This window comes from Hyaena hyaena, unplaced genomic scaffold (genome assembly GCF_003009895.1).
Source record: "Hyaena hyaena isolate Hyena2069 unplaced genomic scaffold, ASM300989v1 scaffold_668, whole genome shotgun sequence".
NCBI classification, from domain to species: domain Eukaryota; kingdom Metazoa; phylum Chordata; class Mammalia; order Carnivora; family Hyaenidae; genus Hyaena; species Hyaena hyaena.
The window spans coordinates 112,775-138,448 of NW_024081301.1; the positions used below are offsets into that span (position 1 = coordinate 112,775).

The 25,674-nt window shown below is 33.1% G+C and overlaps 1 protein-coding gene across 2 annotated transcripts in view; it reads left to right on the forward strand.

Moving 5' to 3' along the window:
- The window catches only part of KIF18A (kinesin family member 18A), a 73,483-nt gene that overhangs the window by 33,814 nt on the left and 13,995 nt on the right, over positions 1–25,674 (forward strand). For both annotated transcript variants that reach the window (XM_039217096.1, XM_039217097.1), the window contains one exon: positions 3,998–4,239. In XM_039217096.1, the coding sequence (XP_039073027.1) occupies positions 3,998–4,239 (242 nt within the window). The remainder of the gene's footprint in view (positions 1–3,997; positions 4,240–25,674) is intronic.

The following is a 25,674-nucleotide window of genomic DNA, read 5'->3' on the forward strand; positions in this document are numbered from 1 at the left end:
GACTAACTAGAATTTAAATTAAAAAAAAAAGAAACTGCTTTGTGCATTTAAAGAAAATAAAACATGTAGATTAATAGAACAGAGAGCCCAGAAATAAACCCACAAGTATATATGGTTAATTAATGTATGACAGAGGAGCCAAGAATATACAATGGGGCAAAGACAGAGTCTTTAATATATGATGCTAGGAAAACTGGACAGCAAAATGCAAAATAAAGAAACTGGACCACTATGTTACACCATACATAAAAATGAACTCAAAATGGCTTAAAAGACTTGAACATAAGACCTGAAACCATAAAACTCTTAGAACATAGGTAGTAAGCTCCTTACCACAAAATAGATGGTGAGAGATGGTATTTTAGAGTTGACACTAAAAACAGAAGAAACAAAAGCAAAAATAAGTGAAATTACATCAGACTTAAAAGCTTCTACATACCAAAGGAAACCAACAACAAAGTGAAAAGGCAATCTTCCTAATGGGAGAAAATATTTATAAATCATATATCTGATAAGGGGTTAATGTCCAAAATATATGTAGAACTCATACAAATCAATAACAAAAAAACAAAGAGAGAGAGAGTGTGATTTAAAAATGGGCAGAGTTCTAAATAGACATTTTTCCAAAGAAGACATACAGATAGCGAACAGTACATTAAAAGGTGCTCAATATTACTAATCAGGGTAATGCAAATCAAAACCATAATAAGATATCACCTCATACCTATCAGAATGGCTCTTATCAAAAAGACAAGAAATACAAGTATGTGAATAGGGAACCCTTGTGCACTATTAATATGTATATTAATGTAAATTGGTATAGCTACAATGGAAAACAGTATGGAGGTTCTTTAAAAACAAACAAAAAAAAAACAATAAACTATTTGAAAAAAAAAAAAAAAAAGTTAAAAATAGAACTACTGGGCACCTGGAATGCTCAGTTGGTTAAACGTCCAACTCTTGAATTTTGGCTTAGGTCATGATCTCACATCATGAGATTGAGCCCTGTGGGCATGAAGTCTGCTTAAGAGTCTCTCTCCCACTGCACAGTCCCGCTCATGCTCAGACACTCTCTCCTCTCTCTGTGTCTCTCTTTAAAAAACTGAAATAAAAATAGAACTACCATATGATCAACCAATTCCAGTTCTGGGTATTTACACAAAGAAAATGAAACACTAACACAGAAACATATATGCACCCCCATGTTCATTGCAGCATTACTCATAATAGCCAAGATATGGAAACAACCTAAGTGTCTATCAGTAGATGAAAGGTTAAAGAAAAAGTGGTGTGTATGTATATATATATGTGTGTGTGTACACACCATATATATGTATATATATACACACCATATATATATATACACACACACACGATGGAATATTATTCAGCCATAAGAAAATAATCAAATCTTGCCATTTGTGACAACATGGATATACCTTGAGGGTGTTATACTAAATGAAATAAATCGGTGAAAGAGAAATACCATATTATCTCTCTTCTACATGGAATCTTAAAAGAAAATCATCTATATAGAGAACAGATTAGTGATTTCCAGGGGCCGGGGTTCGGGGTGAGCAAAATGGGTGAAGTGATTCAAAAAGTACAAATTTACAGTAATAAATAAATCATAGAACATAATGTACAATATAGCAACTATAGTTAGTAAAACTCTATTGCACATCCAAAAGTTGCTCAGTGGGCAGATCTTTAAAAGTTCTCATTGCAGGAAAAAAAACTTACATGTGGTAATGGAAATTAACTAGATTTATTGTGGTGATCATTTGCAATATATATAAGTATTAAATCAAAAAATATAAATGAACAAATGCATGAATACATTCAAACAAATATAAGTACATATGTATGTCATGGGTCCTGAGACCACCTCCTTGTTTGATGATTTACTAGGATGACTCAGAACCCATCATATAGTTGTACTCATAGTTAAATGATTTATTACAGCAAGAGCATGCAAAACAAAATCAGCAAGAGAAAAAGGCAAATGGAGCAAAGTCCAAAGGAAACCATATGCAAGTTTTCAAGTGTCTTTTCCACTTGGACCCACACAGGATGTGCTTAAGTCCTCCAGCAAAAAGTTGTGACTACATTTGAAATGTTGTCTAAACTTTGGAATCTCATTAGACAACTATTGCACTTGGTTTTTATTGGGAGTTAGTTACATAGACACCTTCTGCCTAGCCTATTCCAAAATGCCAGACTTGCCAGGAGGAAAGTAGCTGTTCAGCATAAACCACATTGCTTATAAAAATAGTTTAAGCAGTGAGGCACTCTTATCAGTTCTGAAAATAACAACTCTCAAAATCCGATTATAAAGATGCTAGCCAAGGGCCAACCTTGCTAGCAAGCCTTTTTTTTTTTTTTAATATTTATTTTTGAGAGAAAGAGCATGTGCAGGGGAGGGACAGAGAGAGAGAGAGGGAGACGCAGAATCCAAAGCAGGTTTCAGGCTCCACACTCTCCACACAGAGCCTGATGCAGGGCTCAAACCCATAAACCGCGAGATCATGACCTGACCTGAAGTTGGACACTTAACTGACTGAGCCACCCAGCCACCTTTCATTTTCTTTGTAGAAATACCCAGATGTGGAATTGGTTGATCATATGGTAGTTCTATTTTTTTCTTTTTTCTTTTCTTCTTTTAAGAGAGACACAGAAGAGTGTGTGAGCATGAGCAGAACTGTGCAGAGGGAGAGACTCAGGTAGACTTCATGCCCCCAGGGCTCAATCTCATGACTGTGAGATAATGACCTAAGCCAAAATTCAAGAGTTGGATGCTAACCCCAAATAGTAAGACCTTCTAAAGATAGCAACCTCTGGCAGGCTGTGTTATCTCTTCTCTGTACAGCACCTTATTAGTATAGGTGCTCAGTAAATAGCATTTTTTTGTTGTTGTTGATTTTATGCTTAATGACTTTTCCTTATAGTTGTTGCCTACTTGGCTTAAATGGAGTACTTTCTACCCTCCCCAAAAAAGGCAATGTCACAGACAATATATATATACTACTATCTAAATATTTAAGACTCTGAGGTAAAAAAACAGTTATTTCCTTGATTGTTAAAATCAATGGCTATCCTTTTTCCACTGCCCTACCCATAGTTCAAATGATTCTATTTTGCTGGATGTTATGAGTCAACTGAAACAACCAGGTCTGAAGCATTTCAAGATCATTCAAGTTGTTTGATGTCTTCCTTGATATAAAAGTTAGGAGCCATTAATTAAGTATATAAATTTATAACTGTTTAGCTGTGGCATTTCTTCAGTGAACATGGAGGTTTAATACATAAAAAGATACATTCAGTACTGCTCTGATTGATAGCATTAAGGAAGATTTTGAATCAGAGACAAGAATCCAGTGCCCCATTGATTCCCTTTATCTACCATCCTTGTCCACAACCCTTCTATTTGGAACCCCTTTGAACGGCTTTGAAAGCCATTGCTTTAACTAACGAAAAGCTAACTTGAAGGAAAGTTGAGTGTGATTCCTTCAAAATATTACATACCTAAAATGGTTCTCATCATTTATAGTGCATTTCTTTCATTTTAACTCCATGATACTTGTTTGAGTAACAACAGACTCTTTATTTTATAAATCACATAATGCTTTGCAGAAACCTTTTAGATGTATTTAACTCATTTAGTTTTGACAGTAGGCTCTTGTTGCAAGTAATGACTGTCTGGTTGTACCCCAAGTTATCGAGGAGAAACATCAGTTTGTGTATTACCCAGGATCATATGGAAGCAAGTGAAGACTAGCCGAGTCTAGAGCCTGGTGCTTATAATTCCCATCCAGGATTCTTTCCACTCTGTACTTAATGTAGTGAGAATATGTTGAGGTATTTGATTGAAATATTCTAAAGGAAAACATACAAGGTATCATTTAATGATGTGCTAATACTTTAGATATTATGTAGAACACTAATAGTGTTTTAAAATTTAATATTTATATCTCTTTTTTTGTCACCTTTTTTATAGAGTATTGAATGCTTTACTTCCAGCCCTAAGAAAACAGTATTGTGCATTAAAAGAAGCTGGCCTTTCAAATGCTGCTTTTGAGTCTGACTTCAAAGAAATTGAACATTTGGTAGAGAGAAAGAAAGTGGTGGTTTGGGCTGACCAAACTAATGAGCATACTATAAAGCAAAATGACCTACAAGGGATTTCTGTTCTTATGACCTTTCCACAACTTGGACTACCAGATCAATCTACTCCTTGTTGTAAGTAGAGCTTTTCCTTTATTAGGTAAATTATAAGGTTATTTCTAAAGAGTGACCTCCTTTATATATTGATCTACAGAACAGTTAATTTTTTAATAGGTTTGGCTATTTTGTGAGAATTAATGGGAAAATTAGCTTCAGAATCATCTCATTAACCAGTACCTTTCAAAGGTTTCAGAGCCAAGTATGCTTGATGTTCTAAATAACTCTAGCAATAAAACTTTTAAATTATTTTACCTATTTTTGATGAAATAATTGTACTTCCACCCTTCTTTAAAGTTTAACCTCAGTTAAGTGAAGGTGAAGTGAAGATGAAGATTATATTTAAGAATATTATATTCTATAATACATAATAATCTGTTCTTAAGATCAACTAACAGCATAGAATAAACTATGTATTCTGTTGCCATGTATCACTTGTTATCAAAGTGTGCTTAGGACATTTTAATTGCAAAGCAAACATACAGTGTTTAAAATAAATTCAGGCAATTTAGAATTATACGTACAAGTAGAATGCCCTCTTCACCTTTCTCCAGAACCCAGTCTTGTGTCCTGTCTCAGAAATAAATGCATTTAGCAGTTTGGTTGTCTTTGTAGTGTGTGAGAGTGTGTGCATCCGTGTGTGTGTGGATGTGTGGATGTATAATATTTATAGTACATAATCTAACTCTGGCTCTTTGGTAGGTTTCATATGAATCCTAGCACATAATATATATTGACCTACAACTTTTTTTTGTTTGTTTAGTTTATTATGAACATGTTTAAGGTATATACTTAAAGAATTTACCTTATTTTTTAACAAGTGTGAGAATCCAGAAACTAGTTATACCATAATTTATTTAACAATTGATCTATTCGTGAAGAGTGCATCAGAAAGCATGCCTGTATATTCACATTTGTGCATATGTACCAAATTTCTAGAGACTGATTTATTGGAATATAGGACAAGTAATTTTTTAAAAAATTAATCTGTCAAACTCCAATATTTTCTTTATGACAGATATATATGAGATACCTCTCTCATCTTTAACCCAAAATAATAGCAACCCTAATCTCGTGTATATTCTTTTTAAATTTGCAACTCTCAGACGTTACCTCCAAACTTTTCTGTCTTTCTAGAAGTTTGGATCTTCCCAAGGCTCTACTTTTTGTTTCCAATGCTGGTAGTAGGAGGTCTCCATTTTGTTAGAGAGTTTTAATTTACCTTACAACATCACCGTCAATTGATCATTTAATCTGATTATCATTGGTCATTACCTTGTAGGCTCTCCCCATTCTTTTTTTTCGGAGTTTACAGATTTCAGAAAAAGCATTTCTCATATATACAAAAGCAGAGTCCTGATTTTCCTCTTAGCTTTCCTGTTGTTCTGATCCATGCGATTTCCAACTTCCAAAAATTATCCAATTTCTGATGTTGGCACCTATTGCTTTTTTCTATCACTGATGCTGTGTCAATAGATTTTAAGAGGAAGATGAAGCAAATTTCTGTAAATTTGTGTATTTGATTTTATTTTAGTATGGTCTCTTGTCAGAACTGTCAGTCAAATATTCGTTTCGTAGCTTTTTCCTCTTAGGTGTTTGTTTCCTGTTTTGCTGGGGGCGTTGTTTTCTATTTAATTGTTCTTATCTTTACTTTTATTATTTCTATCTACTTTTACTTGGTTTATGCTGTTGTTTTTATTCCTGACTGATAAAGATAGATATTTGTTCCTTAACATTCACCTGACTTTTATAACTTATGCACTAATCTCCATAGGTTTCCCTCTAAACACAGCTTTAGCTTCATTTTAAAAGATTGATACATAGTATTTAAGATTATTATTTGTTCAAAATATTTTCTGATTTCTGTTGTAATTTCTTCTTTTTTATATATAAAATTGCACTTTCAGATTGAGCAAATTTCCATTTGTATTCAGGTTTGGAGAGGCAATTAAAATGAGAACCATACTTTTTAAGTGTCATGTAGGCATCCAATAAAAACTGAGAGAATAGTTTTAATATTTTTTAGTTTTTATTTATTCTTTAAAAAGCTATAGCAAAATCCATTCTATTTTTTGTTTATTTATAGATTAATTCAATTGTATTCAGAGAAAATACTTAATGTGGTTTTAATCATTTGGAGATTATAGAGACTTGCTTTAGGCCCGGCATATATTTAGCTTGTATAAATGTTTCAGGTATGCTTATAAGGAATTATATTTTGTAGTCATTTATTGCAAGTCTGTTAGGTCGAGTTGGCTGTGTTCTTCAAATTTTACTCTTATAGACTTTTTTTTTTAATTCACATTCTATCATATACTGAGGAGACCTATTAAAAATTCCCTCTGTTACATTGGATTTTTCTATTTTGCATCAATGTTCTATAACCATGCTAACAAATGAACACAAACATGTCTACTTAAAATAACACTGATTTATTATCCCCAAGTTCTGTAGATCAGAATTACAGCAGGGTCAACTGGGAACTCCGCTTAGAGTTTCAGAAGGCCAAATCAAGGTGTCAACCAGCTGGATCTCTTATCTGGAGGTTCTGAGGAGACAATGTGCTTCTCGGCTCATTCTGGTTGTTAGCTGAATTTAGTTCTATGCAGCTGTAGGGCTTTGGTCCCTGTTTTCTTGTTGGCTGTTGCCCAGGGGTCATTCTTCATTTTTAGAGGTCACCCATATTCCCAGGTACCTTGCCCTCTTTCTTCATCATTTCATCTCCTAGTCAACAAAGGCAGGACAGTTCATTCTCATGCTTTGAATCTTTCTCACCTTCCCTTCTGCTTCATCTCTTCTACCTACAATTAAAGGGAAGTCTCTGCTTTTACGGGTTCAAATGGCTAGATTGGGCCTGCCAGGTAACCTAGGATAATCTCCCTGTTTTAAATCCGTAACTCAAAATACATCTGTAAAATCCCGTTTGCCATATTATATAACATAGTCACGAGTTCCAGGGGCTAGAGATGGACATCTTTTAAGGGTACTTCTTCTTGCAGTTCTGTCAATTTTTGGTTTCCATACATTGAAATTATATTATAACATCTGTATATTTCAGAATTCTTACATCTTCCTTTTTTTACAAAATGTATTTAATCATGTGCTTATTCTTAAATTTGTTTTGAGAGAGAGAGAGAGAAGGAGAGACTGTGAGCAGGGAGGGGCAGAGAATCCCAAGCAGGCTCCACACTGTCAGTGCAGAGCCCAGTGCAGGGCTCAAACTCATGAACTGTGAAATCATGACCTGAGCCAAGATCAAGAGTCAGACATTTAACCCACTGAGCCTCCCAGGCATCTCTAGGTTTTGTTTTGTTGTTCTCTTTATTAGTCTTTATCTTTTAAACTGTTAATTTCTTTTCTATTTGATCAATTTATTGATATTTGGTTTTAAACCTGCCATCTTGTGATTTGCTTTCTAATTGTCCTGTTTTTTCCAAATTCTTTTTCTTTTGAACTTTGCTTTAAAATGATGGAGTGATATTTAATATTCCATTTTTTAACCTCTGAGCTTGGAAACTATATACTCTTTTTATATTCTTTTAGTAGTTACTCTTCGATAACATTATATATCCTTGATAGCTTTATCAAAGTAATTATGTTACTTCCACCCTCAGACAGTGTTAGAAACTTAAAAAATTCTTTACCTGGGTTAATGCCTCTCCTGACATACCATTGCTATGATGCATTTTATTTTTCTATATATAATATATCCACAAAATGTGTTTTTATTGTCTATATAATCAGTATTCACATTTACTTTTTGTTTTTTGATATTTTTTTCAGCATCTCTACATCTCCATCCAAGAAAAATTTTCTTTCATCCAGAATATTTTGCATTTCTTTAACAGTGGATATGCTAATGATGAATTTTCTTAGTTTTTATATGTCTGAAGCTGTATTCATTTTACTTTCTTTCTTGAAGACTGTTTTGCTGGGTATAGAATTCCAGTTTGATATTCTTTCTTTTCTTAGCACTTTAAAGATATCATTTCATTATCGCCTGGGGTTTTTTTTCTTGCTGTTGTTGAAGTCAGCTGTCATTTCTCCCTCAAATATAATCAGACTTCTAAAATATTTTCTCTTTGTCTTTCGGTTTTAGTAGTTTTGCTCTGTTATTCCTATATGATTTGTTATTACTTCTCTTACTTGGTTCAAAGAAACTTTCAGAATTTGTGTCTGGGTTATCTTACATTAGTTTTGTGAAGTTCTTAATTATTGTACCTCCAAATATTGCTTCTGCTACTTTTGCTGTCTCCTCAGCTTCTGGAACTCCAATTACATTGCTTAGTACTTTTCTCCTTGTCTTATCTGTGACTATTTTCTTTTTAACTTTCTTCTGCTTTTCTTTGTTTTTTTGTCTCTCTGGAAATTTCACGTATTCTGTAGTTTACTTCATTTGCAGCTGTGTCAAATGGGTTCTTAAATCCATCAAGTTCTTAACTTCAGTTGTATTTCATTTCTAGATTTTGTATTTGATTCTTTTTTTTAAATTTCCGTTTGTTGACAACAATTCTCACTGAATGCAATGGGTGTAATTATTTTAAAGTCTGTGTCCGAGAATCTCCAGGTCTGGAACCCTCTGGGTCTGTTTCTGTTATCTCTTTCTTCTGGTTCTCTTCTGGTTCTATTTCCTTGAAGGCATGCTAATTTTTGTGCATCAGACATGTATTTGCAGAATTGTTTATAGAAATACTTTAAGGCTTCTCATAGTAATGTCTTCCTTCAGAGAGGATTTACATTTGCTTCTTTTAGGCCCCTGGTAGCATTAACAATCCAAAATCACTTTAGTCCAGTTTTAGGGATTGGGATCATTTGAAACTACACAGCAACTTTTGCTAGGGTCTGCCTACCCCTGATTTACCCTCTAGAGCATAAGATCTTTAGGGTTCTAACTCAAAGCAAGGAGGGTTTATGAAGAACTTCGTTTAGTGGGCCCTAACTTCAAGTGCCAGCACTCCAGTTCTGCCAAGTTCTCAACAATGTTACTAAGTTTTTCTGCCACCTCCTTCAGGATCAGCAAAAAATCTCAAGGGGAAAACAGCTGTAATTGCAGAGATTACCTTCCAGAGATTCCCAACTTTCTCTTGATATTTAACCTATAATTCTTCACAATATTTTTAGTTCTCTGTGCCTTCAAGCATATGGTTTTTATATTTCGTCCAGACTTTTTTATTGCCTTCAGTAGAGAAGTTGCTCTGAATTACTTAGCTCTCTTTTATTAAGTTCCTATGTTATATTTTTACTTTAAAATGAGTGGGATTTTGGAGATACATATTTATATCCTCTTTTTCTTTTAATAAAGTATTATTGTCATTAGAACTAACCTAGTTGAGATCTTTGGAAAGAACTTAAGACTTTTTACAGATTCTCTTGTACCTTTGGGGCCTTGATTTTATATATATAATGTATTCAAGATGTTGGAGAGGAAATAGGGTTTTAACACCAAGATCAAGAAATACTGACCACCTGATGGTCATTATTACTTATTTAGAAATCCATATTTCACTTACAATGTAATTTCATAGACTATACTTGTCAACAGTAAAACACAACATTTATTCAGTTTTTAATTCCTTTTCATAACATTTTTAAAAGGAAAAACGTTAAAGTCATATTACATTCTATAAACATATATTTCCTTTTGAAAGTGTATCAGAAGATGAGTTTTGTTTTTAATATGTTTTGCTCTTGGTTTGTTGTTTAATATTTTGTTCCATGATTTCATGGATTAATTTTTGTTGTGTCTTATTCATTCCATGAAATACATATGTTGGTTTCACCATGAATAGGGAGTCAAAGATGAGTAACAGGGAAGGGGCATGGAGTACAAAGTGAGTCCACTTATAAATATTTCTTTTTCTTAGTCTTAGAATACTAAAGTAGTTGATTAAAAAAGACATAATGAAATTTATGTTTGTATTTCTAAAGATATGAAGCAATACCTAGTTAGCATATTATGAAAATTGGGGCGCCCGGGTGGCTTAGTTGGTTAAGCGTCCGACTTTCGCTCGGGTCATGATCTCGCGATTCGTGGGTTCGAGCCCCGCGTCGGGCTCTGTGCTGACTGCCAGCTTAGAGCCTGGAGCCTGTTTCAGTCTGTGACTCCCTCTCTCTCTGACCCTCCCCTGCTCACGCTGTCTCTCTCTCTCTCTCTCTCTCCTAGAAATAAATAAAACATTTAAAAAAAAATAGCATATTATGAAAATTATACTATTAATAACAGTCTTAGTACATTTAAGAAGTAAAATGGAAGAGTTCAACTTAAGCAAAACATGATTCAAATGTGTCTCATTCATCAAAGCTTACACATGTGTTACTGACTTTTTTCCTATATTCTCATAAACAGATAATAAGTAGTTTTGTTGTTAAATTTCAAAAATGCTAAATACTCTGGTATTTGAGACTTGAATTTGGCTTTTTGTTTGTTTTTTGTTTTGTTTTGTTTTTCTGGTGCTGTAGGGAACTTTAAAAGGTACTATTAGATCAGCAGCAATTTTTACATTTAAAATGTATACACTGCTTTTAAAAGTCTGATGAGATTAACCATAATAAATTCTATCTGTGCTCTATTGTTAGGTATCTAAATTGTCTAATAACTTTTTATTATTATAAATAGCATTGCAGTAAGCAAATATGAATATTTATCTTGGTGCTTATTTCTGATTACCCTTATGATAAATTCCTAGAAGTAAAATTTCTAACTCAAGAAATAAGCACATTTTTAAAGTTTAAAATATATATTGCTTAGTAATCTCTCCCACCCCCGTGTGATTATACCAGTTGTAACTCCCATCATCAGTGTAAGAAAATGTTCCTTTCTCCCTTTATTCTCACCAGCTTTTGGTGTTAAAATATCTTTAATTTTTAATTTATAGAAAATTATTTTCAAACATACATAGAAGTGCAAAGAATACAGTAATGAACTCTATGAACCCATCACCTAACTTAAGATTTATCTTATGGCTACTCTTGAGAACCCCATCTGCTTTTCTCCACCCCATCTAATCTGTACTGGACTATTTTGAAGGAAATCTCAGACAGCATATCATTTTGTCCATTTACATCTTAACGTCTCTAGAAGAAAACACAATATCCTTTTCATACCTAGTGTCATTAAATATCTATCCAATCAGTGTTTAAATTTCCCCCTCATAAATGATTTCTTTTTAAGTCTTTTAGTCAGCATACAAACAAGGCCCATACCTTGTTTTTGGTTGATATATTTATTAAATCATTTTGAATGTAGGGTTCTCTCTCCCTCTCTTGTCTAACTAGCTATATATTGATTTTTTGCCAATTTCAACCATAAATATTATCTTTCTATTTTTCCTTCGTTTACTAGTATAGTTGAATAGTTGAATGTATTTTTTCTCCTCTATTCAAGGATCTATTTTCTTTTCTGTGAATTACTTAACCATCAATTGAACATTTTTCTTGCATAGTCATCTTTTGTAAAAATTGTTACATATTTACAAGAGCTTAGGATACGGATGTTTATTCATTCAGCAATATTGATTAAACTGTGCGCCATATACTTATCTGATGCTAAGGATACATCAAAGTACAAAACAAACTTTTTAACCCTCCTAGAGTTTACATTCTAGTGCAAGAAGAAAGACATAAATATAGTAAGTAAATTAAACAAAATCTTAGAAGGTGGTACATGCATGGGCAAAGAAATACAGGGAGTTCAGAAGTGGGGAGGGGGTGAGGTTGCTTTAAATAGCATTGTCACAGTAGGCTTCACTGATAAATTTGAAGAAGTTCACAGTTAGCCCTGTAGATATCTGAGTGAAGACTCATTTTCAGGTAGAACAACTAATGCAGATCTCTAACACAGGCTGGCATATTCTTGGAATGGCTAGGACCTATAATCGGTACAAAAGAAAAGGAAAATAAAGTAGACAGTGATGAGATCATCAAGATCAAGTGGAGGAAAGCAGATCAAGTAAAGCCTTGTATGTCATTATAAGGACTTAGACTTTAACTCTGAACAAATCAGGGAACCATGGCATGATCTGAGCAGAGAAGTAATATATCTCCATCATGTTTTCAAAAGCTCCTCTGACTGGTGTGTTAAGAGTAGATTGTAGTATAGCAAGGGTGGAAACAGTTAGGAGACTACTGTAATAACCCAGGTGAAAGATGGTCATGGCTCAGACCAGATTGGTAGCAATGGAGTTGGTCAGAAGTAGTCAGATTCTAATATATTTTGAAGGTAGAACTAGCAGAATTTCATCACAAATTGGATTTGGGATGTGAGGGAAACAAAAAGGCAAGGATGTGCCTAAGATTTTTGAATTTCACAACTGAAAGAATCAAGTCACATTAAAAGAGATTGGGAAGATTTCAGGTAGAAAAGGTTTGTACGGTGGGGGTGGCAGAAGATTAAACTATAATTGGAGCATTTTAAATTTGTCTACGATACATCCGAGCGATACATCCAAGCGGAGACCGTGGAAGCAGTTGGAGATAAGAATCTGGAGTTCAGAAGAAAAGTCTAAACTGAAATATAAATTTGAGAGCTGTTAACATTTAGATGATATTTAAAGCCACAGGACTGGATGAAATCATCAAGGGATATTAACTCTTTCCTCTAAGATTCATATTTATCATTCACTCTTTAAGTTTATCATTCACCCTTAACTTTGAGATATCCCTCTTAATACTGAATTTTTAAAACTTTTATGTCGTAAAACAGCTTCCTTTTTTTCTCTCCTGCTTTTGGAATAATTTTGGAATAATAAAAGATCTTTTATCCATAAGCTTTTTAAAAAATTTTTTCTCTTATTTTCTCCTAATTTATTTAGATGTAAAGTAACAGGCAAGAATTTAACTTAATTTTTTTTCAAAGAGCCTGACATTCTTGTATAATATGTTGATACTCCATCCTCATGGTACCTTTGTTTTAAATGCAATAGGTAGTCCTATAATTCTATTTATTGGAATTATTTATCCTATTCTATCCTATTCTTTATCTTACTTGTCTCTCCTAGTAGCTGTTATTTTCATAGCTGATACATGATAATACCTTTTGATATATAGCAGTGCTTAGTCCCCCTTCATTATTATTCTTTGTTTTTAAAAATGTTCTTAGCTATTTCTGACTCAGAAATGAATGTTAGCATAATTTTTTCAATTCCAAAGGAATAAAATATTTTTAAAAATTTAAAAGTTAATTTTTTATTCACTTTTTTTGCCATTAAATCTTTGCACTCTACCATAGCTTGTCTCTCAATATTCATATTTTCTTAGATGTTTCTCAGAAAAGTTTTGGAACATAACTTTCTTTGTATATATTTTGTATATTTGTTACTAAATCCCTAAATATAATATTTTATATTTTTGTTATATGGATTATTTAAATTTTTCTTATTAATAAGCCTATATTATTTCTTAGAAAGAAACTAACTTTTTAAATTTTGTTCATTTTAATACCTTACCAGTGTCAGTGCTTGATTTTGGAATAGATAGTTATTTGACTTGAAATCTTTGCCTCCAAACTAAATGTCTATTTACTTGGAGTAAAACATGCACCTATTTTAGGTCTGGAAAACAGAAAGTGCACTCGCTGAGTGCCATGCAGGATGGGGGTGCTGGCGGCAAGGTTTATTTATGGAACGGATAAAATTCCTGACATTAAATGAAAAGTCAAGATTTCCTCATTATCCATCTGGAAACTCACATTTAGTAATATTTCTGTCTCTAACCTTTCCTTTTCTTAAATTTTGCACCTCATGTTAGTGGTTTTTATCTTAAAGTACAATAAAAGAAAAGATACTAGTAGAATCAGTGTCTTATATATAATAGAAATATTGTGATTGAATATAGTTTCAATGTAAGTTTAGGCTTCCCCTAAAATTACTTGAATGTCATTTAAAAATAAGTCTCTATATGAATTCCTCATACAATAAATGTGAGGCAGTAAAAATATGTATAAACTAAATCTTCCATATATTTTCCCATTTGGCAGTAAAGTTTAATCATTACCAACAGACAATGGAAGTCAGGTTAATAGCCCTAATACATTTCATTTGGCCCTTATTCTCCTTCTAGACCAAACAGTGTTCAATTGTTCATCCACAATTACAAATATTACTGTAAATTACAAGGTTTTTTGCGTTGTTTACCCCCTTAAATAAGCATGGACAGTAAGAAAATGAGACTGGGTGGAAAACATGGTATCTGCTATTTCCCACAGAGGCAAGTATCACAAGGTTATGGGTGATTTGTTACTCAGAGTGTTGGATTAGTTTAAAAGACTATGACAGTTTTTTAATATGTGGGAAAATGAATTTTCTTTGTAATATTTGTAAATAGTTGTGAATTATTTGTTAAGCATTAATACTGCAGTAACCACAGTAGTGTCATATGAATGCATTATAAAATTTTGATTATATGGTTAATCAGTAGTACCTTAAAGTTACATATCTTTTAAACAGTTAAAATTCATTCACCTATATCATTTGCAACTGAATTCCATGAGTCATAAGGCTGTTAAAAGAATCCAGATTTATGATTAGTACAGTAATTGTATCAATCATGTGTAGCCTAAAGTGTTTATTGAAATGCATATATTAATATTTGATTTCACTTTAGAACTTTGCCAACTAATTTTAATTTAGCATAGTTTCCCAAAAAACCTCCTCACATACATATTAACATGAGTACTAGCAAAAGAAAAATCCTTGCCATCATTTTGTCCCAAGTCTCAATTAGATCTAATCCCATTCATCAATGTCTCTCTGTCGTGAACCCTGCTTTGCAGTCTGTGACTCATGTTTGCTAAATACTGCATTCTGCTTTTTACACTAACGTACAGCTCTGTAAATCTTTTAATGTTTGCAGTCTTAAGCTCTTGATAAATTAGTTCCTCTGGGTAAAATCATTCAGGACACCTGATATGGCACATCAAAAGATGACCCCAGAAGGCCTGCCCATTTTTTAAGAGAGGGATTTTTAACTCATTAGTGATAAATTATCTAGTCCCTTTATTTAGAGGAACCATCTGTGGAATATTTCAAAAAGCTGAAAAATATAGACCCCTAGTACCTAAGACATAACATGAAATTGCCAGTTCATACTTGTGTTTTAGAGACTTATTTAAAATCAAGAAAGACAGGGAATAGATTGATGTTTCTTAATTCAATTTATTTTAAAACACTTAGAGAAAATGTGATGTAAGAAATGAATAATAATAGCAATATCTAAACTAGTTTCCATTTCTCTTGTCTCTCCCCGCTTCAGTCTACCCTTCACACTACAATTATCTTCCTAATAAAGTGCAGATGCCTTATTTAGGAGAGACTTCGAAGGCTTTGCCCGTCCGTTGTCAAGCTGCAGACTCACTTTTCTATAGCACTTGGTGTCCCAAGCTTTTCTTAAACATGCTTTCTGTTTCTTGCCTCTATAGTTTCCAAGCTTTTCCCTGAATCTTGAAGGCTGCTTCCTCTTGCTTCATCCCACATCCTAACCTATTAAAATCTTTATCCCCATTGAGAGTCCAATTCAGATTCTACCTTCTTTATGAGCCTTCACTTTACTGAGTCCTCTCTCCTTGGCCTGTACATACCCTTGCATTTCCACTGCATTTTTTATATTTCTGTTACAGTGATTACCACACTTTACCTTGTCTCTCCCCAACAACTATATCTTCATTGGCAGTCAGAAACTGTTTTCAGTAATTTATTTTTAAGTTTATTGCTCCTTTCACTAATTAATATTTTAGCCTTTTTATTATCTTAGCATAAATGTTCATTTATTTTAATTTGGAAAAAGAAGTCCAGCCAAAAGAAATAAGATGTATTTCCTTAACTTTTATTAATATTTTGTTTTAATAGTTGTTAGACATTTTTTCTAAGCATTCTTATGCAGTTTTTTTAACAAAAAACATTTAGATCTGTTATAAGTACAATTCATAACCAGCTTTTTCTCACTGAATCACTTGTTACACACACATTTCCCTATCAAATATGAAATTAAATCACATTTAACAGTTGCATATTTACCTAATCCCCTACCAATGAACATTTAGTTTTTCATTTTATTGCTGTTACAAATTACACTTCACCAAACATCTCTGTGTATGTGTGTGTGCAGTTTCACAGCTTGTCTAATTATTTCCTTAGGCTAAGCCCCTAAAAAATAGAGTAGCTAGATCAAGGGGTATGTATACTTTCAGAGCATTTGATTCGCATTGTCAAATTATTCCCCAGAACTATTATAACACAGAATCTACCACTATACGTGGGTAATGAACATGGGCATTTTTTATGTGCTTTTGTCCAGTTGTGGTTCATTCTAAATTACCTATTCACTTCTTTTGCTTTCTTTTTCTCTGTCTTTCATGTTTCTTATTCATCTTTTAAGAATTCTTTCTTGATAGATAGACCAAAGATAACCAACCACACAGACACCTATATATACACATATACACAGACAGACATATATACACAAACAAGAGCCCTAAACCTTTTGCCATGTATGGTACTTTTTTTTCTTTTATTCATGGTGATTTTTAATTTTTATGTAACCAAATTTTAAATTATAAAAATACCCGTATATTGTTCACACTTCATGTTCTTTTTCTGATAATAGTCAGGAGATAGAATCTGTTTTGGGGAAATGAAATTATATATTGCCTCTTCATATTTTGGGGTCTGTGAAAGGAATTTTATATTTTTAAGTCTTTGTTATAATTGTATATGCTATTACTGTGGTTTCTTTACCTGATTTCAGCAAGAGACTTCAGTTGTTGAGTCAACAACAAATATGATTGATATTATGATTTTGAGTATGTCACTTTCTTGCTGTGAACAACAAATTAGAAAATAACCTAATATAAAATTCTGCTTCTTTTGAGTGAGATGATACCCACTGTGACTTTTCTGGTGCTCTGTAGTTACGCGGGAAGTAGGACCTGCTTTAAAGTGGGAATTTCTAAAGTGGATATTCAGTTAAAAAATACAGATTGCTAGCCCTGGATGGCTCAGTCAGTTAAGTGTTGGAGTCTTGATTTTGGCTCAGGTCATGATTTCACACTCATGAGAATGAGCCCCACATCAGGCTCTGTTCTGAGTGTGGAGTCTGCTTCAGATTCTCTTTTCCCCCCTCTCTCTCTGCTCTTACCCTGCTTGCGCTCTCTCAGGTAAATAAGCATGTATATATATATATACATATACATGCTTATATATATATAAGAGAGAGAGAGATTGCTAACCTGCATGATTTCTATGACATGGAAATGTAACAGTTATATATGTGTATATATATATAGAGAGAGAGAGAGAGAGAGATTGCTAACCTACATGATTTCTATGACTTGGAAATATAATAGTTAAAGAAGGTTAAGGGTTTATACTACTTGAGTTGTTCATTTTTTGCTACTAGGGAATATGTAAGTTTTAAATACCTTTTCCTCTGTAATAGACATTTGGTTTAAAATTATTTAGACATCACTTCCTTAATAATTAATCTAAGGGCATTTCTTATAATAAAAAATAGTAATAATTAAAAGAATTACTTAAAATTAAAAATATACCAACATTCTTAAAACTACCTTTAGGAAAATTAGCATATCAATTTTTCTTCTATTGTTCACTGAAACTCATGATGGATGATATAACCAACATCTAGAATTTATCTAGTATTTCTAAACAGTATGCTTACACTGCTGTTTCTTGATTTATCTATGTTTAGATTTTTATCGTCTTCTGATTCTGATTGATGAAGATTTAGTTCACTTACAACACCACTATTTCTTCTTCCCTGATGCCCTAATGTAGCAGGGTATTTCACAATACATAATCATAATATAAAATGTTGTAGTTTATTATTATATAATTACCATGTGATAATGATTAAAACATGTATAATATTATATAATACATAATTATCTTAAATAAAAATACCCTGGCATATTAACAGGATCAGGTAAGAAGTAGCATATATTATATATAATATTATACTTATACATATTAATATATATAACATTTAATATTACGTCCTATTTAAGGAAATTTTTATAATAAAATGTAAAGTTAAAATTTTTTCTTAAGTTTTAGTTAAGATTTTTTAGGTTAATAAAAATTAACAAGATAAAAAAAATTTTTTTTAATGTTTATTTTTGAGAGAGACAGAGAATGAGCCGGGGAGAGGCAGAGAGAGAAGGAGGCACAGAATCCGAAACAGGCTCCAGGCTCTGAGCTAGCTGTCACCACAAAGCCCAATGTGGGGCTCGAACTCACAAACCATGAGATCATGACCTGAGCTGAAGTCGGACCCTTAACCGACTGAGCCACATGTGCACCCCTGACAAGATTTTTTAAGACATTTCTTAAAACTACTTTTAGAAAGATAGATATGAAAGAAATCTGTTTCTCCTTTCTACTAGAAATGTTTCAGATTCCTCAACCAAATCTGTGGGATAGAGTTCTTGGAGGAATGAAATATTGAAAGATAGAAATACTGAAGAGTACTAGATTGTGCTCATAGCTTACAGAACAATACAGCCAATAAATACATTTTTAGATGTTTCTCTTCAGATCTTTTGCATATACTTTTTCATGAGACTCTCCTATATTTCATTAACAGAGTCAAAATATAAAACTTACTGCTTTTATTATACTATTATAGTTGATGATATTCCTTAAGATCCCAGAAGTTTGAGAGAGAAAAGGCAAGTGGCAGATTAATTGGTATCTCAGTTTCATTTACTTCTTCATTAACCCTGTAACCAAGGATCAAATATTTATTCATAATTTCTTTTCACCACTAACTAATGTAATTTAATGGAGCAGGCAAATTATTCTAATTTTATTATGATTGTCATTGTTTTTATTTTGATTTTAAGCTGTGGCTTATATTAGTAGCATATTTTATTTTGTTTAATACTATACAAACTACACAAATGTTAATGTACATAAGTTATAATCTAGGTAATATTGTGTTAGAATATGGACAATCACAGATGAAAATTATATTTTTCCATCTAATCCACAACTTTAGTGCCTGCATTTACAGTTCATTTTAAAAGTGGTTTTAATACTTAAAAGTCTTTTGAAAGGCTTCTAAAACTTGGCAGTCTCAACAAAATGTTTTTGTCTGACTTCCTTTTTAAGCCTCTCTACGGACTTACAGTAAACAAACTTTTTGAAGCGGGAAATCTCTAGCCATAATGCAGGAACAGATGAATAGAACACTAACCACTTTATCCTGAAATGCACATTTTCAGTTGTATATAAGATGCCTTAAAGCATCATATAAATATTTTAAGATGTTTCGTAAACTATTAATGGATAAGTATTACAAAGACTAGGATTGGATTCATTAAACAAAACTTATTGTAGGGTTTAGAAGAGAAGCTCTTCTATATATCTTTTAGTAGTCCTATCTCTGGTTACTTTTAAAATCCTGTTTTGAATTATAGCACATAATTATTTTGAAAAGTTCTATTATTTAATTGTATAACTTCCACCACCTACCCTCTTTCCTAAACTAAGAATTTATCAGTTAAGTCTTTAGCATTGTATATGTATTTTTGTTAAATTGTTATTTTTAAGAAAAGCCTCATGATTCTAAAAATAACAATCAGGTGCATTATATTTTTACCTCATTAATATGTGCCTTCAATAATGTGAAGTGTTAGTAAGTCTCAAAAGATCCTCTTGAATTTCAGGATAATTGTATTAGGCCTTCAAAATACCAAAGTTATTTTTCAGTAAACAATTCTTCTCCAAGTAGTTCCCAAACTGCTTCTTTATTTTTTAATTTTGTATATTCCAGTTAAGTAGAAAATAGTAATAGAAAATTTGCTGATCCTTAAAGTGACATCCTCTCTGTTTAATCATCAGAATTTCTCAACAGACATATAAAGAAATTAAAGTATATCATGTCATCATGCAGAATCCAAATGTGAAGGTAAAGATAGATATAAGAAATCTAATAACTAAAGTTGAAGATCTTTAAGACACTTAAAATATCTGAAAACAAACTAATTAAATCCTTGTTCTTATACAAAGTATGTCTTATTTCTTAGAGATTTTGCTATCCTAAATGTTATTTTTATTTCTGCCATTATTCTCTGTAAATTGTTGGTATATCAACATTATATATGCTGGCATTCAGATTACACAGGCAGTTTGTTCCCTGAAGAAAAGGAATTTTCCTTCATTCTGGAACTCATGACTTTAAATCTATTTTATGCATTTCTTACCATATTGAATGATTTATTTCTGATGATTGATTCACATTTTTATTAGCCCTTTTTAAATTTTGCCAAGTAGGTAGTTGTTCTCCCTTGCTTTTTGTTATATGCCAGAGAAAACAAGGTGGGGAGGGAGATGGGCGGTAAGCCTCTGTAGAATGGGACTAAGTAAAGAAAAGATCTTTCCTACCTTCCCTAGGCCTAGAACATTCATAAGCTCTTCTATTTGCCCATCCAATGCATGCTATTTGTTTACATGTTTCAGTTAGACTTTGGCTAGCTTGGCTCCACTTAGGATTGACAGATTTTGATTAAAGCCTTCCCAGAACAAGCAAGATACATGTTTTGGTCTATGTATCCCTTTATAGCCCCAAAGTCTGATTATTTTATTTTCATTAAAAGCCCTTAGATGTGTGTGTGTGTTTGTCTGCCTCCCCGTCTGCTTTCTCTCCCCTCTCCACCTTCATCTTTTAAAATTCAGCTTATATTTTTATAAAAGTTACAATACTTTAGTGTGTACATCGCTTACATAGTACATAGGTTAGAAAGCTAACAGGTACTCATGTTTGTGGAAATATCTCTGCCCTTTTGCTCCCTATTCCCAATTCTTATTCTCCTTTTAGCTCCCTATTCCCAATTCCTATTCTCCTTTTAGCTGTACTTTCTGGTTTTTCCTTTTAATGTTCAAATTTCAAATCTATACTGCTAATTCCTATTTGCTTACATTTTTTCCAATTTTAAATATCATCTACTTTTTTTTTTACTTTGGACCATAAGTATTTAATACCTTGACATGATATATATGTTTCCTCCTCTACTACTCTTTCGAAGTTTATCAGCTTTCTAAAAATAAATCTCTAGAGTGTTTTCAAGTGAATATTGTTTCCTGTTGAGCCAAAAAATATGTAAATCTTCCTTCTTGTATAGCTTTATTGTTTCTATATGTAATATTTGCCTTTTTTTCCATCCTCTTTTTTGTTGCTCCCCCTTATTTTGCAGAAATACATCCTCTGATAGGTTCTTCTAGTGGGTTTACAGGGAGTAAACTTTTTTGAAAAAGTGCATGTTTCCTAATATCTGGTTATTTGAGTAGGTATAGAATTCTGTGTTGGAAATAATCTTTCTAAGAACTGTGAAGACATTGCTCCACTGATTTCTAAATTCCAATGTTGCTGTTAACTGACGTGCCATTTTTATTCTCCATACTTTGTGTGTGACTTTTTCCTCCAAGGAAGATTTTGGGATTTTCCCTTTATCCTTAGTTGTCTGAAATGTCACGATGATGTACTTTGAGTATTAGTCTTTTCTACTTCATTATACTAAATAGTCTGGGCTTCTCTGTCTGAAAATCTTTATTTCTTCACTGTGAGAAATGTTCATATATGTATGTGTGTACATACACATACATCTATCTCCATATATAATATTTTTTCCTACTTCCTGCTGTCTTTGGACTCTTACTAATCTGATATTGGATTTCCTGGATTGAGCCTCTAATTCTTTTATTTGCCTTCGTGTACTTTACCTCTTTTGGTTTGCTTGTCCTAAGAGATGTCCTCCACTTGATCTTACAAACTTTATTTTGATTTTTTTCTTCCTCTCCTGTTTTCTTCCTGTCTTCCTCTTTTTAGTAACAGCGTTTCTTTCCATAACACTTTGTTTCTGTTTCACGAATGTAATAATTGCTCATCTCTCTGAAGATATTAATTATGATTATTCTAATATAGTCTTCTATTTCTACATTGTCTATTTCCTTTCTCTTTTTTTCCTGCATGTAGTTTTGTGTCCTGATTATTGTGTTGAAAGATATTTCCTCAAATATCTGGTGACCCTAGTTCTATTCTGTGTACATAGTTAGGTCTTTCAGCTTTACTTTATAGTGATCTCCAGGAAAATAGCCAGTTTTGGGGAGCCCGAAAATGTCAGAACCTACGTTTTTTTTTTATTGTTATGGTTTATCTATACAGAATTCTGATTTCTCATTTAGGTGATGTATAAGTTTGGCACCAGTGTATTAGAGAAGTAGGAGAAAAATCTGTGCATTCATTATTGAGAAATTACTAAAAAACCTCTAGTGTCAGCTGTGCATGTTGACCCCAAGTCTCAACCTATCCAGAGAATAAAACCAAGTATCCTTTAACAGAATGACAAAAGAGCAGTCACCTGGCAGGACAGGTGATATTGATGGTGTAAGATTTTGGGGAGTCCAGCTTCCTTATACAGACTTCCAGTCAGTTCTGTTTTTTGGTCCACTCTGTGCCTTCAGAGACATCCTTATGCCTCCAATTCCTGAAACTTTCTGAGGCTTTAGCGAGCTGAGTTTTTATTCATTTTTCTCTCATTCCTTACTTTACTCTTGTTTAAAAAAATATTTTTGCTATTGATAATTTTGGAGAATCAGTATCTGTTTATCACAAAAAGTGGTCAAATGCTTTAAGAAGAAAATAACATCACTCAGAATTTTTCCAGCCATAATCTACACTAATATCTTAATAGATTTTGCCATATTTCCTTCTCTGTTTTCTGTGACTTTCCCCCACCTTTTGCTTGCAGAGTTTGTATGTGTATGTTTTTTATGTGTTTTCAAAATTGAGATCATGCTGTATGTACAATTTGTATACAACTTCATTTTTCCATATCTTCAGATAATCTGTGAAACATGGCTTTAAATAATTTTGTAATTATGAATGCCCCATGTTTTATTTAGCCATTATTCCAATTGACTTCATTCTCCGTGTGGTAAGGACTCAGTCTTGTATAGGAGTGAAGAACATGCATGCATCTTGATTATCAGCAGGACTGCGTTTGTACCAGTTCTGTTATTCCTATGTATTATCCAATGAGTTCCCTCTACACTTGTTATAAGTATGCTTTGCCCATGACTTGCTGATATTCAAGTAGAAATTAAGGTCCAGAAGTGGGGGGCAAATGCATTCCTTTTCATGGATATAACAACCTAAGGTGTATAGAAAAGAAACCAGAGCTGTAGGTAGTATCAGCTAGAAACTTTGCCTTTTTGCCCAAGAACTTCTCACCCATGTGTGGTATGGCCACCAATGCTAGGAGTAAGCCCCACAGGGTTGAGTGCTTTCTGTTCAGTATTCCTCTCAGTACTGAGACAGCTGGACCAGGACCGAGTTTGACGGCCTCTTGGTGCTACTGCTGTTAATTCAGATATTACCATTTTACTGTCTCCTATAGTTTTGTCTCATCCTTCTACTTCATCTGTCTATTCCCTCATCCCTATTCCTAATGTAAGGGACTCTAGTAACATTTTGTCAGTGTCTTTTACTCAACTCCCGGGGATAGCACTGAAGGATGAGGTGGGGGAATATTTTATCATATTCTCCTTCATGTCTTTCTTTATTCTAGTTCTAGGTAAACAGTATCATCCCTAAGGTCTTCTAATGTCCTACTATGCAGATAATATTACCAACAATAAGACAGTTTTCTCCTATTTTTATTATATGGTCATTTTAAAGAAAATCTGGAAGGGAAGCTAGATGCCTCTACTCAGATTACCAACTTGGTTAAAGTTGATTGTCTTTTGCAAAGTTAACCTTCATGTCCCTTATACTGTGGATATTTCTAAAGCAACACATACAAGGTGAAGTCAACCAAGTTCTGGTTCTTCCAGCAAGAAATTCTTCAAGTATTCAATGCCTTTCTGTTTTCCCTCCCTATCAAAAAGGAAAGGCTCTGATATCATGTATATCATACATTATTTGATCAAAATGCATTTATTACAGGACCACATATTTATTTTGAAACTTCATTAAATACGTATTAAAATGCAGTGGCTCCTTTTTAAGGAACTGAATGCAACAATTAACAAAGTATGGCAGGTGGAGCAGTCAGTCCTTGTATCTGAAATCATAGGAGGTCGATGGCTAGAACTGAATAACAGCCATCTTCTATGAATAAGAAGCTACATTTTCAAACCCAAAAGAGTGTCTGCTGCCTCAGCTCCATGAGTATCCAATCTAGACAAGGAAGGAAGCAGATTCCTAGACTCCTGCATTTACCCGGATCAAAGTTCCTCAATAGAGGACAGGACCTCAAATGTGATAAGTGCGGGTGGTGAGCAGGGGGCTGTCATTAACAATGAGAATGCCAATTTGAAGGAATCCCACTTAGGACCTTTTGAGCTTTTCTGTAATTGCTCGTGTAGAAATGGCTCATGGTTTCACTGAAAGTTGTCAGTTTTGTTGATTAAATCATATTAAGTACTGCTCCTTTATGTGAAGTCCTTATCTTTGGTCCTGATTATTGGGCAGTTAGTCACATGTATATATGTCATTGAAAATGTTCTGAATTTACTCTATATAATTTTAATCTGTTGGTTTTTTTTTAATATAACACCCTTCCTACATCCATCATAACTGTTACCAGTCTAGTCCAGGCTCTAGTTATTTTTTTGCCTGAGCTATAGCAATAGCTATGTTACTGATTTCTTCATTTCCTCTCTCACCCATTTGTATTCTGTTATCTACACATTAAACAAGGCAATCTTTTTTTAAAACATAAATCGTATCACATAATATCCATGTTTAAAATAATCCTCCACAGATAGCCCTTTGCACTTAGAATAAATCTAGACCTTTACCTCATTTGTAAACCCTAGCAGACTGGCCCCTTTTGAGCTCTCTAGCCTCTTCATATTTCTATTTTGCCTCTGACTCATTACACTTCAATCATATTAGCCTTCTTTCTTTAACTTGAGCTCAGCAAATTTATTGTTGCCATCGGATCTTTGCACTTGCTATTTCCTCTGCTTCTTTCCCCAGATTTTCATAGGGCTGGCTTCTTCACAGTCATTCATATCTCATCACATATCCCATCTTTAAAATCACCTTCCCTGACCATCTAATTAACACCCTTCGTATCTCCCATTACTCTCTATTACATTTCTATGTTTTATTGTATTTAAATGAATTTTTCATGACTTTCTTAATTAATTAAGCTAATTTGCTTTTATTCCCTCTCCACCCAAAAATGTAAGTTCTTAAATGTCTTGTTTACTGCTACATTCTCAAAGCCTAAAAAACGTCTGGAACACGGTGGGTGCGTAATACTGAGTGGATGAACAAACAGTGACTTCTTTTTATGCAGATGCGGTCCTCTTAGTTGTTTTCTTGTAATATAGCTGACTAAAACTTTTTTTTTCCTTTCATAATTAAAATAAACATTGATCCTAGATTGAAAATAGTAGTAGTGACTTCTTTTTGATGTCTCAACATGGTTATTGT